Raw genomic sequence first — 18,566 nt, 5'->3', positions numbered from 1 at the left:
TTGTTTTGTTTCTAAACTTTCTTATCATATAGATAGATAATTGATTATATGAAAAGTTATTTTTCTTGCATTATATATATATATATATACATAGATAGAGAGATAATATTTAATAAATATTAAATATAAATCATAAAAGAAAAAAAATCAAGAATCATATGTAGAAAGTTAAAATTATCATGATAATGCATAAAAATAGTTATTTTTATATAAAATGTCTAATTTAAAAATCCTTGTTCAAAAAAAAATAATAATAAATAAATAATGATATTGCTTGACACAAAAAAAAATTAATATAAGCTAATTTTTTATGTGTGTGTATGTATATATATATATATATATATATATATATATATATATAATTTATTTTTATTAATTTTGATAAAATTTTTAAGCAACAAAATTTCTACCAACTCTAGTGATAAATAATGTGAATTAAAACCAGTGTAATTCTGTTCAAAGCTCAATCTTAAATATAAACTTAATTATGAAAATTTTTTTTATTAAAATTAAGAAATAAAGCAAGTTAATATAGTAAAAAAAATTACTTAAACAAGTTTATGTTAGATAAAAATTGATAATTTTTTTTAAAAAGTATTTAAATTTTACAAAAAAAATGTATCTTTATCATGTATTCTTCAATATAATATTAAAAAAATAGACATAATACTTGTTTTTATAGTAGGTATAAAATATTCACAAACTATTAAATTAAATTTTATTATATTAAAATTTAATGTATGTAATTATAAAAAAAATATTAAACCCTAAAATTGCATCAATTAATCTAAATTAACTCTTAAAAATAATAAAAATTATAATTATAATTTAAAGTACTACCCCTTATGAATTTACAGACTTTTTAAGATATCTAAAATAAAATAAATATATAGGCAATACAATTAAATGGTCATGAAATATTAGTTAGGGTTGTAAAAAATATATAACTTTAATAGGAGCATACTTTTGTTTAAAACTCTTAAATTTTAGTAAATAATACCTGTTTTGTAATTTTAGAAGTTGAATGATATATATATATATATATATATTTTGGGATCATCTTATATATATATATATATATATCCCAAAAAATTGACATAAATTTTCTACTTACAAAAAGAAAAACAAAATACTCTTATTGTAAGTTCTACTTGTTATTATTTTTTTATTTTTTTATTTCTAACATTTCAAATAAATTTCATTCACAAATGATTTTTCATGTGAAATTATTTTTTATTTAAATTGGTTGCAATTTGTAATAATTCTTTGCATTAATTTTAAGATTGTTTTAGAAAAGTTTTTAAAATATTCTACAAAATTTGTGTTGTGATGTTTTAGACTTTAATACAATTGTCAAAGAGGTGTATACAAATTCTACTAGACAATTTATAAGAAAATACATGTGATTAAATGTAGTAATAGAATATATCTTGAAAACAAATTAGGAAGAAATTTATAAGATTAGTAAACTTAAGATAGTATTTTGAATTATTAAAATTTTAATTTTTTTAATTTTGTTTTTACAAAATATTATATTTAAATAATATATTATATTTCATATCAAATAAATTTTATTGAATTTGAAATAAAAATATTATCATATCAAAAAATTTTAAAACTTAGATTTCTAATAAAATTTATAAATTTAGTTTATTATTTGGCAGAAATTATTTACTAAAAAGCAAACAAATAACAATATTATAATATATAATGTAATAATAAAATTAAAATAAAAATTGTATAGATATTTTGGTGGTATTATATTTTTTTTATACATGTGTGTGAATAAAGATATCTTTTGGTGATATTATAATCAATAAAGGCATTGATTTAAGTTGTATTTCTCACATAATGTTCTTTTTATATAAACTTGTGTCTGTTCTGTAAAACTAATTCAAACTATTTTTGTTTATAATATTAATAAATTTAATTTATATTAAAATTAATTAAATTTAAGCTTTGAATAAATTTTTTTCTATTTATTATATTTAAAAACAATAATGTATTTAATATTATATTATTCTATTATTTTATTAAAAATCTTATAAAATATAAAAAATAGCTGAACAAATCATATGTGAGTGAATAATTTTTAAAAATTTACTACAAAGGTAATTTTAAAATAATTAAATAAATAAACTAACATGATAAAATATGTCTATATATATATATATATATATATACACATGTATATTTTTAAATTTTATTTATTGTATTCAGATTGAAGCATGTTTTGGTTTTTATTTTTAATATTTTATAGGCAAGAAACTTGTTATTTACATACAATATCTAATTACATAAGTTGTTGAAATACAATTTTTTATTTTTACTAAAGATTTTTACAAAGATCTTAAGTATATTTTAAAGATTCAAAAGATGAATTTTAAAATAATATTTTCTTTTCATGCTATCAATAAATACATTGATTTTTTTTTCAGTTGATGTACATATAAATTAAAATTAAAATCACAATGATGTTTACAAGAAATAAATGCTTAAAATTTCAGGATAATGAATCAAATAGATAATTTATGAATTAATTATGTATTTATTCTTTCTTAATATATATGTTTTTTGGTAATATAATCATCTTTTGTTCAAGACACAGTTTGTTTTTAAGTTCTCACAATATCTTTGCAGATTGCATATATATATATATATATATATATATATAGATATATATATACATCAATTAATTCTACAATATTTTTCAACATAAAATAAATAATGTTCTTGTGCTAAAGTTTCTTCTTCAAGATGAATATTTGATAAGAATATAAAACATTTAGATTTTTAAAATTAAATCTAAAATTAAAAAATGTGTGCTAGATTTTTTAAAATTTTACTAACATTTAGTAATTATATCAAGAAAAATAAAAATTCACAATTTTATTCCTCAAACTATACAATTCTTTTAGAAATGATTGAACAAATGTATACCATACAAATATGCCAGATACAGCTCTGATAATTATAAGAACTTGGTCAAAGTAGTTTTACTTTCATGAAAAAGATTTTCAGAGTTTAGAGCAAGATACTATCAAAAGTTTTATTGAAATACTTAAATCAACAGCAGAAAGCTCTTCAACATTTCATTCACGTACCTTCCTTAATTTCTTTCTTTCCTCTATGCACCCGCCCCCCCCCCCCTCCTCCCAACAAGTGTTTTAAAATATATATATATATATATATATGAGAAATGAAAGATGAGGTGGGGTGGGGGGCTCTTATATTTTGAACAGGTGCAGAGTGCTGCAGGCCCCATACCCATGTGGACACTTGGCCCAATGGAAGCCCTAAAATGGACTTCCAAACAAGCGCCAAATCTCCTCAAAATATTATCCTTTGGATTGCACAGCCATTCTCTTGGCCCCACCCACTGCAAAGGTGAAGATCCTTCTCCTCCCACAACTCGTCCTCGTCCTCGTCCTCCCTTTTTATTCTTTGTTTGCCTTTGTGCACGTTGTTGTGTCCCTCCCTCATGCCAGTTGTCCCACACCATCCACCATCTCATCTCATCTTCTCCACGTGTGTGTGTATGTGATTGCACCCGCACTACCAAAGTGAGACCATGACCAAGGTGCCTTTAGCCCCAAATCATGTCCTTTGTTGTATTGTGATGCGGCTCAATTGGGTGCCTCACATTCCTTGAGCACCGTCTCGCCATCTCTTCATGGCCCTTGCGTAGGCTACTTACTCACCTTGTTGGACTCCACTTGGCATCTTGTGAAGATCTTTCCGGATGCGGCATGGGCTGGGGGTTACGTGGATGAATGAACAACAGAACATGTTCTGATGGATGGAGAAAATCTCTGACATGAAACAAAAAACCCTTTGAGAGTGGTGCTGCCTATGCCACACTTGTTACTCTTTTGTTGGATCATTTGTGTGTGTGCAGAAGGTGCTTTTATGTGTCCAAGAATTTTTGTGCCTACATCTACAAATGTTATGGATCATGCACTTCACAACTTTCACATACTTCTTGTCATGGATTTTTTGGAATATATGTTTTGAGCTTTAACATCATATTTTCTAAATGTGGAAAATTCTTTATATAAAATACTGGTTTACTGGCAAATCAAGTTAAAGTTTTGGTTATAATTCAAGATGTTGAAAAAAACATAAATTACTTTAAATATTTTATGAACATGAGTGTGATTTGCGTACCTTGAATGCATTCACATTTAAGGACTAGAGGGTAATTCTGTAATTTTTAATAACATACCTACATGAAATTATGTATTTGATTCTTGTGCTAAAGTTTTATTTCAGTTTTTTTCTTTTTTAAAAAAAATAATAAATCAAACAACAAAAAAAAACGTTAGAACAAAATCCACTGTTGATTGTGCAGTGGCAGTAAACCCATAATTCAAGGAACATTGGTTAACAACCATTCAAATTCAATGTCATGTCTTTATATTTAATGAGAAGTATAGGGTGGTATACACTCAAGGAGGTAACCTTAGTACAATTATATTGATAATGTTCAGGTCATAATTAAACCAGGTGCAACAGAATATGAAAATAACCACATAATTGTAAAACATTTTTTAAGAGTTAAATCAAATCATAAATAATCATAAATATACTAAGAGTTACAGCATTTGATGAAACTCAATGGAATTGTTACAACATATTAATGTAAAAGAAAAAGTGGTGTTTAGGCATATATCACATTCCTTAATCTTTTAGATGTGACTTGCGCTGGCAAAATAAGGACCTAAGTAGCCATTTAAAACTATGATATTTAGCCTAAGTATTAAATATACCTTTTGTACCAAAAAAAAATACAAACAAACAGAAAAAATAACCATATTCCAATTGTGCAAAATGAATGGAACATGTTATCAATGCACTATCTTCGTTTTTTATTTTTTATTTTTTTATTCAAATGGATGAGTCTTTTTAAATTTCAGATTAGAAGATTGGATTTGGGTTCAACACACATCACATGATTGCAATTCCTGTCTTTTGCAACACAACACCAACGTCAAAAAAAATAATCAAATGATCAAGGGAACGTTTTATTTTTAGGGAAGAAGGGAATAAATGAAAGGGCAATATTAGACAAATGAAGAAGGAAGGATGGCATTGACCAGTGCTCAGAGGGGGAAGACTTGTCAATTATTTTCCATTCACAGCTTGATTCTGGATAATCTTGAAGGGAATGGGAGTTTGCTTCCTCCTCCAGCAATAGGGGTACATAGGCCATAATGAAGCATTTGTTTTTTTTTAAAAAAAAGATTAAACAAATAATACTCTTTACAAGTAATAACAACAACAATATTATAACCGCACATGAGGTCCCTGCACAAGCATCTCACATGGGAAAAACACTTCCAACCCTAATTCAAGACAAGCAAAGAGAGAGGTGACAAGATTGTAGAATATGAATGGCTAAATAAACTAGACTCCACCATTCATGCTATAAATATATATTTGTGTATATATGTATACTTGAAGATTCCATTTGAAATAAAGGCGTTGCCCTTGTTCTGTTGCAAAGAAGCAGTGATCTTGTACAATTGATTCTGCCTCACTTTTGATATCATTCTTTACCCTTTTCTGCAATAGTTAATCTAACAGACACTATTTTTTTAATAACTAAAAATGGAATTATAAAAATAAAAAATAAAAAGCAAGGAAGGGAACCATTGGAGAAGAAGGGGTAGTTTCATGCAAGTTGTTGAAAGGACTACAATCCTTGCCCCCCCCCCAATTCAATGCTGGGTATTGGACAATAATTTTCCAATATGCTTGTGGTTAGATAAATAATGAACAAATAAACTTGCATAGTAGACAAGCAAAGAAGAGGGTTATCTTTGTAGGCATAAAAGTAAGTTGGAAAAAAATAAACTAAAAAAAAAACACACATGCACAAAACCTACAAGCAGTTTAGAAGATTTCTTTTGACCATATTAGTCTCATATAGTCTCATATAATCTCATATAATCTCATTCAAATGTTTGTAATTTATTTCTATTTTCAAATCATGTTAGACTACCTTTTCAAAAGTTCACCTTTCTCACTCTCTATGCATATATATACCCATACATACATACACAGACACACACAGACACACACAAACATGAATGTGTAGAATTAGACCAATTCTCTAATCTTTTATATATGCATTAGATGGAACACTCCAATGATTGGGAAAAGTGCTGAGAAGGCTCTTGCTTTGGGCTCTTGCTTTGTGGGTTAATAAGAAGGAAAGAGAGGGTGTTTGTTTTGTTGGAGATGATGAAACCGAGCTAAGATAAGAAATAGCTAAAAAGACAAAAACCCCTACTTCTCCTGATTTCCTTGTCCATATCCAGCAATAGAAAAAACTACTTAAAAAGAACCAGATGTTGCATTTCCATCAGAAAATCCAGCACCAGAAGAAGGGCACTGACTGGTGTGGTGGTGACAGGTTCTGCTTTTACAGGATAAAATTAAATGATAAGAAACCAACTCATTGCATTGATAAGATTGTTGGTTGCCCTGTTTCTGAGGCAAAAACTAAAAATAAAATAGAATATAATAGACGCGAATGACAAATATAGGCTCAGCTTGCGGGCACAGATCTCAAGACCAGAACTTACTCCAATTGGAGGGTCCTTTTTGTTGTTGTGTTTGTTTTTATTTTTATTTTAGAAAGAAAGAAAATCATGCATAAGTAAATACAGTGTGAAATGAACAATCTGTCCATGATGACGTAAAATTGAAGTTGAGAATAGAAATGAATGGGGTGAAGGATAGATGAGAGCATGCTGTTACCAAAGCTCCTTGCAGGCAGTTATGCCATTATTATGGTTGTGGTGTGTGCATGTATGTTCATGTGTATCATGTATATATATTATTTATCTATTTTGTATGGTTTTGGATGGGGTTTCCTTACCTTGAGTCTGGGTTATGTTTGGAACAGAGCGCTACTTCCATTCCTTGGAAGCTTCAATTCTCCTCTGCAGTCCCTTTTCTCTCAATTTTTAAGAAATCATTTGGGTCAGGTTATAATAACTGAAGATGTTATATTACCATTAACAGTATGGAGTTTTTTTTTTTCTACATTTGCCTAAAGAGAAACAATAACGTCAACACACTTAGTGTCTTTTAAGGATTTTGACTCCTTTGATACCCTCATTAAACATATCAACAGTCTCTTTTCTGTATACTTTTTGCCATACTAGAATAGCAATTAGAGTCACTCAACATCCCTAGTCCAGTGGGAAAAAAACAAAATAAGATAAAATGAATCATAGAGCAAGAATGGAAGGGAGTGCCCAAGATCTGCAGGCACAAAAGCCCCACAGCACAAAGAGATTGAAAACTGTGCATGATTTGTGGAGTTAAAAAAAATAAATGAAGAAGGCAATATCCCAACATCACCTATTTCTATCCTTTTTCATTTCACAACTCTCCAAGGCAACAAAAATTTTTACCTTTTTGTTTTATTTTATTTTATTTTCAAAAGTTACAATTGAAGCAAAAACAAAGGGTGTCATGTGGATGGATGGTCTCCAAAACTGAAAAATGCTATTTTTACCAAACTTTCAACTTTTAATGTTATGTATACACACACACACATGCCATTGGCTACCATGGTGAATAGGGCTTAGAAGTTTGATGAAACATGATATGGAATTTGCACCTTCAAAAAAACAACAACTTTATATTGCCTTTCATGAAGATTAAACCAACATCCCATGCTTGCATTGTGTTGTCCATGCACACCATACTCCACATTTGACAACTAAGTATGTGAACTCTGAATGCTAACATGAATGAAAGCCATGTCCCCTTGCTAATTGCTGCATATGTCTTCCCTTTCCTTCCTTAGAGATATTCTGCTTGGGAAGAAAAATTGAATACTTTGTTTCATTTTTCTAGATGAGAAAATAATAATAATAATAATAATAATAATCAAACTAAAATAAAACAACAACAACAACAACAACAAGGGAACATTCAGCATTTGAAGAAAAAAATGTGAAACAAACAAAATTGTGTTAACGTGGGTAAGTAAACCTTACTTTGGAGGCTACAAGATTCTTGGTGATAAGGCAATGCACTGTTAGGGTTATAGAATAATGGCTGGATAGTGGCATATGCCATTCACAGAGAGGTTGATGTTATTCTTTGTGTTGACATGGATCCAGATACAATAACAATCTATTCTACATTATTTGCAATTAAATGGTCATGAATGCATGATGGAACCTTTTGGCCTTATTTTTACCCATCTTCTATATATATATATATACATATATAAAGTAACGAGAAATATAAACTTTTCTGTATATGTTTATCTACTTGTATACCTATGAAACCTTACATAGGTTTTGGGTACTAACAAGGAACATGTGGGGCTAGACTTGAAACTTCTACTGATAAAACATATTGATTTAAGGATCCAGTTTAAAAGGATTTTGGTGTTGGATTTGCCACTTCAACCACCCAAGTTTTGAGAATCTCACCACTGCAGGTTCCGAAGGGGTTTAAAAAAACACAACACACCATCACACAACAACAGCATCCATACATTCAAATAACTTAGTCTGCATATTTTATTGCCCTAAATCCTCACACCCTGCGCAAGTCAACAGCATTGGCAGTACCATTCTGGGAAGCGGCAGGAGGGATTGCGGGGCAAGAAGATTTTTGCTCATGTTCAGACTGTTGCATTATTTTAATGATGTTTTTGCAATGATCATAAACATATTTTTAAAAAACATAAAAAATCTTACAATTTTTTTTCGTCTTCTTCTGTCTACAGAAAAAAGGATTCGGTAGAACCATTAGGTAGCAGGGGGGGGGGGGGGGGGGGGGGGGGGGGGAGGTGGAAAGGAATGAAGACACAAACAAACAGACAAAAAATCAAACACACACAGATTCACAGACGCGTTGATCCAAAGTGGGGTTACTAGAAATGGATATCAGGTAGACTAGAAGTGGAGCAGGATGTCGATGATCACCGCATAGTAACCTGGTTGCGGTAAGAAAAACAATCAAAATTGAAATTAAAAATTAAAAAAAAATTAAAATCGGAGCATCACGATTCCTTCTTGCAAGTGTTTCCAGCGGCCCATTATCACTGAAGAAAGGAATCTCTCGCTGTGAAGAGGCTGTTTTTAAGCAGCGGTGCAACAAGCAGACTCTTAAAGATCAGGTGCGTTATGATTGAATTTTCAATTATTCAGCTACTTGTACCTCGTTTATGGTGCAAGAAGGGGGGTTCCATTCTTCGTCTTCATGATGCCATCCCCACACCTTGATCACGACAACCCTTTGGTGACCCTTTGCCAAAGCTCCGTCCCAGATCGTGTTTATGTTTCATCGTCGTCTGGTTTCCTGGCTGTCTTGCGAGTGGTCCGTTGCTGTGCTAGATGCAGCGTTGAACACCATCACGCTCTTCCCTCCAACGCAGGAACAACAAAAGCACAAAAGCCAGCCTTTCAGCGCACGTTGGCGGGCACGCTTAACAAGATTGGATCATTCATTTACTGTACCTCTCGTCGTCTTCAAGCCTTGCTATCCGTTGGATCGTCGAGCCGCGTGACGGGTTTCTCGCCATCCGGTTCTCAGTGTGGTCTTTCTTCATTCCCCCTCCGTTCCGTCCTCGGCTCCCCCCATACATCCTTACTTTAGCTGTTACCATGTTCTGCTGCAAAATTTATACTGTCCGTCCAGCCGAAACTTACATGCTCTTTTTAGCAATACTCTTGGTGTCAGGCCTTTTCTATTCATTGAGCATCTGTTTATGTCGTTGTTCTAGCAAAGCTGAAGCACCTTCCTTGAAGAAGGAGGCTCCGTGCATTGCTGTGTTCTGTGCTGGGGTCCCACTTGCAGTACTCTGGTCGTCATGAAGCCCGTCTTCTGCTGTCCTATCTAAGCTCACCAGAAAGCTTTGCGTGCGGCATCTAGAAGCATATATAGTGTCACTGGTTCCTCATACTGGAGACTTTTGGTTTGGCAAGCACACCATGGCTAATTCCATTGCACTGGCACCAGTTGCTGTCAAGATCAGACCGCATGCGGTGTTTTAGACAACTTAGCTAAAGTTAACGGAGCAGCGGTTGTAGAGGTTGACTGCGTGTGCATATGGGCAGCAGTCCAGGTGGTTCGTACTTCGCGATCTCACCGAACTACCCCCCTAGCTTTATTCAAGGTTTGCTTGAAATCCAGTGAACAGAAGAAGACGAAAGGGTAGGCTGGCTATGTGGTAATGTGTTGTGTTGAACTTGAACACTTTCAATCTGTTCGATGTTTTTCGGAGCTTATCTGAGATGTTGCGAACCCTTTCCATGACCAAGGCCTTGTAGATGACGTGGGATTGGGATATCAGTTTCAGTGCGACCTTGTAAAGTGAGGATGTTGGAGCATAGATTCGTGCATACAGAGGAGGTGCTAGCTTTCAAAGGAATAGGTAACAACTTAAATGCATTTTGAAGGGGCGTTCGTCGACTGAAAACGAGGGCAATGTCAATCACTGCATGCATTTGTTCGGTGTTCATGGCCGAACTGAAACCCGAAGCTTTACGAAGGCACACATGAGGGAAACCCAAGTAGAGATCGCGGGTGGCATGTGCAAAGTTAAAGATTTAGAGCATCATTTGAAACCTGAACTGCTGCTGCACTCTGCTATTTACAAACAGGATATCCAAGGACTCGATAAGGTTTACCCGCCAATTCACGTACTCTACTAGATGTAATCAACTTTATCACTGATAGGTTCTTATAAAAGACACTCTTTGTTGTTGAGCCCTCCCTCGTGCACGTTTTTATGGCAGGACGATTTAGTCGTGGACACTAGTCCACTCTAGGAATCAATTGAAACTGGCAGAAGTTCTTTCAGACGCGCATCAGTTGTTTCTCCGTGGGAGGTTTTGTTACATATTAGATTTGCTTATTCTCTTCATTCAGACATCTCCTCAGGAACCATGGCAATCGAAGTAAGGGGGAGCTGGGCCGCCGACGCAACCAAGATCATGGGCCATCACTTCGCAGAGGAAGCAGAACGGATGCGATCTATGCATAAGTCTCAAGAGTTGGAAACTCTCCACAACGGTTCGGTGCACCTTGGCAAGGAGTACTGCGGGGGTGGTCGGACCAGTTTTTTCCAAATTACAGGCTTTTCAGCTCCAAAGACTGTGACCACAGACTGCGAGAAAACCTCAAACTTCGGGTCCGACTCCGGCACTCCTGTCGGTTACTCTGTTCCCTTTCATATGCTCAGCATGTCCGCCAATGAGCGCGCCTGTTGTGTACAGTCTGTGGAGAGCTGTAGAAAATTCAATTCCGATTTCAAAATATCCAGCGACGATGACACGGAACATGGGAGTTTGGAGGACGACATGAAGGAGTTGAACGAAGACATGGAAATTCCCTTAGGTCGAGATGGCGAGGGTATGCAGTCAAAGCAGTGCCCGCGCGGCCACTGGCGTCCAGCGGAAGACGACAAGCTGCGAGAACTAGTGTCCCAGTTTGGACCTCAAAACTGGAATCTCATAGCAGAGAAACTTCAGGGTCGATCAGGTAATGTTTCTTTGCATCCTCCCGTGCTGTGCAGATTCAAGAAGTAAGATTATTGCGATCTTATTAGTTCTAGCGCCATATCATCAGCGTACGCGCGTACGATGGCCTGGAAGCCATTTTTATCCAGGCCACCGTTGCCTTAAAGCCGGTTCTGCATTTTATCAGATTACATTCAGTAGCTGACTTGTTGAATGAGTTCTAGTTTCGTTAGCATGCGGCGTAAGATCAGACGTTTGATCCTCGAGGAAACCAAAATGCAGCTTTGGCAACACTTGAATTGTAGTTGTTCAAGTTGTACGGTCATAGTATTGCAACTAGAAAAGAGAGGTACATTTTGGTCACATCAAGAATGCAGGCTAGTCTTGAACTGTTGAACAGAAATCTAGAAACAAGCCATGATCGAACGGCAATTCTTACATGCTAAAATCACTTCTCTCAGCACTCAGATGATCAGATATTGCTTCCAAGAGGTTCTGTTTGAAGGCTCTAAGAAGAAGACTAATCCAGTGATGTTCCTTGTCTGCACAGGGAAAAGCTGCAGGCTACGGTGGTTCAATCAGCTGGACCCTCGCATCAACCGGCACCCATTCTCGGAAGAAGAGGAAGAGCGGCTGCTTATAGCACACAAGCGCTACGGCAACAAGTGGGCATTGATCGCGCGCCTCTTTCCGGGCCGCACAGACAACGCGGTGAAGAATCACTGGCACGTTGTGACGGCAAGACAGTCCCGTGAACGGACACGAACTTACGGCCGTATCAAAGGTCCGGTACATCGAAGAGGCAAGGGTAACCGTATCAATACCTCCGCACTTGGAAATTACCATCACGATTCGAAGGGAGCTCTCACAGCCTGGATTGAGTCGAAGTATGCGACAGTCGAGCAGTCTGCGGAAGGGCTCGCTAGGTCTCCTTGTACCGGCAGAGGCTCTCCTCCTCTACCCACCGGTTTCAGTATACCGCAGATTTCCGGCGGCGCCTTCCATCGACCGACAAACATGAGTACTAGTCCTCTTAGCGATGTGACTATCGAGTCGCCAAAGTTTAGCAACTCCGAAAATGCGCAAATAATAACCGCGCCCGTCCTGCAAAAGCCAATGGGAGGTGCATATCTACTTGACGAGAATGGCTTTGATCCTTATCGTCCAGTCTTCCGAACTCAGTTCGATTGAGGTTATATATGAGATGCCTTGTTATAGAAGCTCTCTTCTAAGAATTCATTCGATCGCTGCGCAGATCCCAGGTCAGTATGCTTGCCGAATTCGACTGTTTCCGACAAGCAGCAAGTGCTGCAGAGTAATTCCATCGACGGTCAGATCTCCTCCGGGCTCCAGACAAGCGCAATAGTAGCGCATGATGAGAAATCGGGCGTCATTTCAATGAATCATCAAGCACCGGATATGTCCTGTGTTGGATTGAAGTCAAATTTTCAGGGGAGTCTCCATCCTGGCGCTGTTAGATCTTCTTGGAATCAATCCCTTCCCCACTGTTTTGGCCACAGTAACAAGTTGGTGGAGGAGTGCAGGAGTTCTACAGGCGCATGCACTGAACGCTCTGAGATTCTGCAAGAACAGCATTCTAGCCTTCAGTTTAAATGCAGCACTGCGTACAATACTGGAAGATATCAACATGAAAACCTTTGTGGGCCAGCATTCTCGCAACAAGACACAGCGAACGAGGTTGCGAATTTTTCTACGTTGGCATTCTCCGGCCTAGTGAAGCATCGCCAAGAGAGGTTGTGCAAAGATAGTGGATCTGCTCTCAAGCTGGGACTATCATGGGTTACATCCGATAGCACTCTTGACTTGAGTGTTGCCAAAATGTCAGCATCGCAGCCAGAGCAGTCTGCGCCGGTTGCATTCATTGATTTTCTAGGCGTGGGAGCGGCCTGAAGGCTGCGGAAAGATTTTAGCAAAGCTTTTATAACGTTTTTTTTGCACAGGGCTGTTTTTAGCTTGTATACCAGTAGGCACTTCTACTTCTTTTTCTTCTTTTCTTTTTCCCCTTTTCTTCTCCCCCCACTTTCACCATTTCCGCCATAGCAGCCTTTGAATCACGTAATGGAACCTTTGGCGGCCTGTATGAGGCACTTTTGGAGGCATCCCTGGACGAAGAATGGATCAAACCGTACTGCGGATGTCATGCTTTGAAGCTGCAATCCGAATTCAGTAGCATGCTGTGGATGACTCAAAAGGAGTAGCTGCTTTGTGAAACTAATACTATACAGCGGATTTTGAAGACCCAAGTTTCATGTGGACAAGTCTGAAAAACTTATACGCCACCTCCATGGGCTTCTACGATGAATATGCGCTTTCGGCTTACACTGCGGCTCTTTTTTGCATATATATATACTTCCATTCAATTTTATTTGGAAATGTTTTGAATCTACCTTCTCGTACAAAACTGGGATCAGAAATCTTCCAGGTTGTGGGTCGCAAGTTAACTCTGCAGATTGTGGCTGACACTTGGGCAATCGGCAACTTTATCTTTTTGTTTTTTACGCTTGAACGGACCTCAGCTGTACAGACACTCATCATGTACATTCGATGCCATCTCTTGGCTTTCATGGAAGTTCAGATATCGGAAACTGTGACAGAGACATAGAGAGAGAGAGAGAGAGAGAGAGAGAGATTCTTGATGCACTGTGCGCCGAGTTTGAGACTAGTTTAGAAAGATTGATGAAGCTAGCAGTAAATTGTTGGCCTCATCTGAAAGGTACGGCCTTGACTCCGTGAGCTTTTTGAGGAAATAAAAGCGGAACTGTTGCAATGTTACGATTGGGTGGTATCCATTCACTCTGGGCTTACTTTCTAAACTTTGCAGAATGTTCAGTTCGTTCGTCTGTAATGAAAGGTTAATGTGGCAATTATTTGTATTAGTGATGACTGTCTTTTCTTCTGCTCGACAGGACTACTTTGATGTGGTGCTCAGTCAGATCTGTGTGACCAAGGCCCGAGACGGTATGTTGGAGATCGTATAGTGTTGTCATAACTAATTCTGCGTAAGGCATTATTGGGTTCAGATGAGCAATAATTTTCTGCTCGTGCAAACAGCGTCTTAAGTGGAGATTGTGTTCAGGATTACACTCTGACTGGAGCTTGATGTGAAAAATTCTTGAATTGGTTGACCTTGCATGTGCACGAGTTGCCCAACTCAAGCGGATATCTACACTGGATCAGTTGTGAGGTGTAGGACAGTCTAGGTGCTCTATACAGCTGACCGAGATCCTAGTTCGCAAATACCACCATTGGAATGGGCACACGCCTGACGATCTGGCCTGTCAAGATGCGACGTTCTGCTGCAGTGCTGTGACCACTGCGATGCTGAATAACACCTGTCACAGATTTGCGAACTCGAAAGGTACTGAAGGTCCCACCGGAGCCTTTTCCCTTCAAACAAGTTGAACTGGCCGAGATACGTAATACGGCCTCATATCAAGACTGCACGAATCAGAATACTCAGGTATTTAAAAGCTGTTTCTCTTGTCATAGATTTTTGTGGATAGAATTGCTGCTGCAGACTGCTTTAGTCCTTGCTGGCTGCTTCAAAAACTTCTGTGGGTTAAACGTTCAGAGCTGTGATAGTGCTCAAAGTCCTCCAGGGATTCTGGCATCGTGTATGTACTGATCCTTACTTGGTGAGTTCACAGAATCGCGCTTGCATTTTCTTTAGTAGGAAGTTGTTCCGTTTCAGAATATCCAGGTGATGAATCGATTTGCTCAGAGTATATGCAAGCACCAAGCAGCCCATGATAATAAAATAGCCGTCTTTGAATTATCAAATACCTGCTCCTTGGCTCTGTCGTTTATAAGACCACAGTTACAGACAATGCAGAATCGTCAGTAAGCTCACCTGCCTGCAAGGAGCACAACCTCACCATATTTGTACCAAGAGTACGACATATAAAGATAAATTCACTGCCAGTTTGTGCGTCATGTTGGTTAATGCATCCATAGTTGAAAACTCTTTAGCGGTAACAGCATTGGCAGGGTCACATAATTTCACTCCACTTTCAGTGTGCCGCTTACATGATTTGCCCTTGTCCTCATCCTCGCGCTAGCTTTGACAACGAATTCGAAAGTACACAATGCTGAACAACAATAATGGATGCTGGAGAAATCGTGTCTATTTTAATCGAAAACCGAGAAGTTTTTTTGCTACAGTATATACTTTAGATGTAAAAGAAATTGGACAGAATTCGTAGTCAACCCTTTTAGAATTTGACAGTAAAAAGCCTGCGTCTCTCTAGGCGGGAATGCTAACAAATACTGCTGAGTTACATGTTGTACTTCCATCTCACCCTGTACTTTCATTTAATGCGCCCAGGAGCAACGAAAGTTCACCCCTATCTCTGTTCACAGTTATGTAATCTACACGTACATCCGTTGGCACAGAACCTCTATTAGCCTCTTAAAGTGCAGAAGTCTAAAGTCTGATATACTCTGAACACAAATAATTTGGCTTCAGTTACACGCTTAAGAAGTAATAGCTGTTGTCCTCTTCTGTAGAGCCTAACCGCAGCCAAAGTAAACAGTACATTAGCTCGAAAATGAAACTCCCCTTGCATTAAAAAGAGTCCACATTTCAATTTCTTGGCAACATTGAGATTTTTTCTTTTTTTCTTTTATAACACTTCCTGACGGTTGTTTCATAGAGCCTTCAAACGAGCTGCACAGTTCAAATTTTTGAACGAGTGTTCATACTAAAATAGCTCCTTGCCTAATACCGTAGTTACCTAGAATGGGACTATCTCTGACACAAGTTTACTAAAATGGTACATTGTACCTGAAGCATAGCTGCTGTCATTGTGAGTCGCTTGAGCATGTAAGGATGTAAGGTTGCAGCAGACCACTGCGACCACATTATTGATCCAAGCATGTTGAAACTCTTGACAAAGATTTTTCCATAAGCTTTTACTCCAGACGTCTCAGCAAGTTTTACTGCAGTAGGAAGTCAGGCACATTGAAAAGATTTATGTGGTAAATACGAACGGTGGGAATTTGCAAACTTTACTTGCCTTTTGAGTGTCTGCTCTGATTGGACCTACGTGAGCGAGCATGGGTTTACAGTTACTTGTCAGATGTAATGACTGCAACAACTTGCCACAACAAAGGCTGGCAAACAATTAGACTACAACAAATACTAGCCAACAAATTTCCTCTATGGGACAAAGAAATGAGAATCGATTTCTCCACATCATGCACAATCAGGCTTCTCTGTCAGATCCTATTATGGATTTTTCTCATACATCTTGTTCCAGGGGAAACTAAACATTATGACTGCTACATGTAGCTGCCTCTAGTAGTATACAACGCTTTACATATAGCTACTGCTAGCTGATCTCATCACAGATGTAGAATCGTGAAGACACAGAGGTGCGACAAACAAACCAGGGAAGATACCTATTTTTTAATAACATAGTTAAAGACGTCAAAACATGCTGCACATTCCTGTTAGTAAGTTCTATTCAAAAAACAAACACATGGCAAATTAACTTCTCCACACTTTTATGCAATAAATTGCATTATTTAATTCTGCTTTTAATATCAACTGGGTATCATTTTGTGTTGGAAAAACAAAAAAAATGAAAAGAAGCTCTCTTCGAACCGCTTACTGTGTTCGTAGAAAGTTCTGTACAAGATTTGAAGTGTTTCGCACCATGGAGAACTTAGTACGACAATATGAGTCTTGGATAATTTTCTGTCACTGCACAGTAGACTCCTTAATTGTGTCGAGACAACAAGTATGTTACAAGAAACATCAACAAAAGCAGATCCTGCATTGCCGGCACATGGGAGGCGTTGTCCAACTGGGGTTCTCCTAGTTTTCAATCCAGATTCAAGGCTTTTGCAGGATTCGGGTAAACGTTCGAAAGGAATAGCACAACATATGCTTCTGTGCTTTCACCATATTCACGGAGCAACAGCTCGCGACTGCTCGAGCCGTACAAACCAAGGCAGTCTATCTAGCCATTTTTAATTGGTCTGTGCTGCCCCGGCGCTTCATCCATGATAGGCCACGCACCGCATCAGGACCAAGTCAAAAATTCCTCTCCCATGCGTGCCTACGCCAGAGCCGCATCCGCAGTCAGATCATGACCGTTAGAGGCCAAGATCATGAGCAAGAGGAGCAAAATCGGGCTAAGATAAGGAGCCCTCGTGGATTTCACAAAGGGAAACAGTCCCCCACTGTGCGTCCCTACATTCTTGCGTAGTAAAACCTGGATATTACAAAAACACTGCGAGAATCCTGGAAACTGAAGAGGGTAATGCAACACGTCGACTATAGTATTCGCCAAAGACATTCCTGAAATGCCAGTGACGCTGAAAAGAAAATTCGCGTTATGTGGACGCACAGCTCTCAAACAATCCTGACTCACCCACAACTGATTCACCTCAATTGCAGATTCTTTATCGTGTTCCACCCGAACTCACCGCAACACGCCTCAGGCGATCTATGCCAATGGACCTTCCAAGGATTTGCCAACTTCAAGCTTAGACGCCGTCGCACATCTCTCACTGTCTCCGAATCACAGGAGTGATTGGGGGAAAGGTACATTCCTGTCCTCTATTCATGCGACCCACTTGTTTACTGATGTGCTTCGACATTTCCGCAGTCGATCGGTAATTATTGTTTTCTTTAACCAGACATGTCTATTATTTGCATCTTTGTTTTGCTTTGAATAGAAAATATCTGCTCGTGGACTCGGTCTTGTTGTGTTCCCTTGCTGCGTATCCTAGATTCTCAGCGCACATGGTGGCCCAGTGTGGCCGTAAGATCAGGACCATCTTGAACAGAAGTCTGCAGCTCCCTTCGTCTCCCAACGCTTCGTCTGGCAATGATTTGGGATCGCAGGTACTGCATCGGGCCAAGTATTTACCTTACAAGGCCACCATTCATGCAAACACTCCACCTTCAGATAATCATTTTAATACACACAAAGTTCAGTGGCACTGGTCAGCCCAATTCCGAATCCCAGTACTCAGTACCAACAGCTCCGGTCTGCTGAATCCCTGGGTTGGACTTTAGAAACGTCGTGTTCCTTCACC

At 37.5% G+C, this 18,566-nt stretch overlaps 1 protein-coding gene and 2 long non-coding RNA genes across 4 annotated transcripts; 2 read left to right on the top strand and 1 right to left on the bottom strand.

The window, feature by feature from the left end:
• The first annotated feature begins 3,131 nt into the window (after positions 1-3,131).
• On the top strand, positions 3,132-4,813 carry LOC141045646 (uncharacterized). The gene is made up of 2 exons (XR_012217943.1): positions 3,132-3,387; positions 3,733-4,813. It is a non-coding gene; the product is annotated as an uncharacterized LOC141045646 (long non-coding RNA).
• Positions 4,814-9,270: 4,457 nt separating this feature from the next.
• Positions 9,271-14,291, top strand: LOC112284706 (uncharacterized). Of its 2 annotated transcripts, XM_024524808.3 has the most exons (4): positions 9,271-10,661; positions 10,909-11,520; positions 12,049-12,621; positions 12,754-14,291. In XM_024524808.3, the coding sequence occupies exons 2-4, from the start codon at positions 10,926-10,928 to the stop codon at positions 13,407-13,409; spliced, it is 1,824 nt and encodes a 607-aa protein (XP_024380576.1). In that variant the 5' UTR covers positions 9,271-10,661; positions 10,909-10,925; the 3' UTR covers positions 13,410-14,291. The 2 variants fall into 2 exon arrangements, with proteins under 2 accessions (XP_024380576.1, XP_024380575.1); XM_024524807.3 differs by having other exon boundaries at positions 9,271-11,520.
• LOC149988583 (uncharacterized) lies at positions 13,908-18,200 on the bottom strand. The gene is made up of 2 exons (XR_016504245.1): positions 16,303-18,200; positions 13,908-15,315 (listed from the first exon to the last, which is right to left on the bottom strand). It is a non-coding gene; the product is annotated as an uncharacterized LOC149988583 (long non-coding RNA).
• Between the last annotated feature and the right edge of the window lie 366 nt (positions 18,201-18,566).

Source organism: Physcomitrium patens, chromosome 7 (genome assembly GCF_059467195.1).
Source record: "Physcomitrium patens ecotype Gransden chromosome 7, ASM5946719v1, whole genome shotgun sequence".
Classification (NCBI taxonomy): Eukaryota; Viridiplantae; Streptophyta; class Bryopsida; order Funariales; family Funariaceae; genus Physcomitrium; species Physcomitrium patens.
Note: the sequence above shows the minus strand (reverse complement) of the source record. Positions and strands in the feature narration are given on the sequence as shown.

Bases quoted from the DNA above. Each gene is read 5' to 3' on its own strand.
- LOC112284706 (XM_024524808.3), top strand. From the start codon at position 10,926: ATGGCAATCGAAGTAAGGGGGAGCTGGGCCGCCGACGCAACCAAGATC. The intron at 11,521-12,048 runs GTAATGTTTCTT...TTGTCTGCACAG, and splicing joins GAAACTTCAGGGTCGATCAG to GGAAAAGCTGCAGGCTACGG. The intron at 12,622-12,753 runs GTGCATATCTAC...ATCGCTGCGCAG, and splicing joins CCTGCAAAAGCCAATGGGAG to ATCCCAGGTCAGTATGCTTG.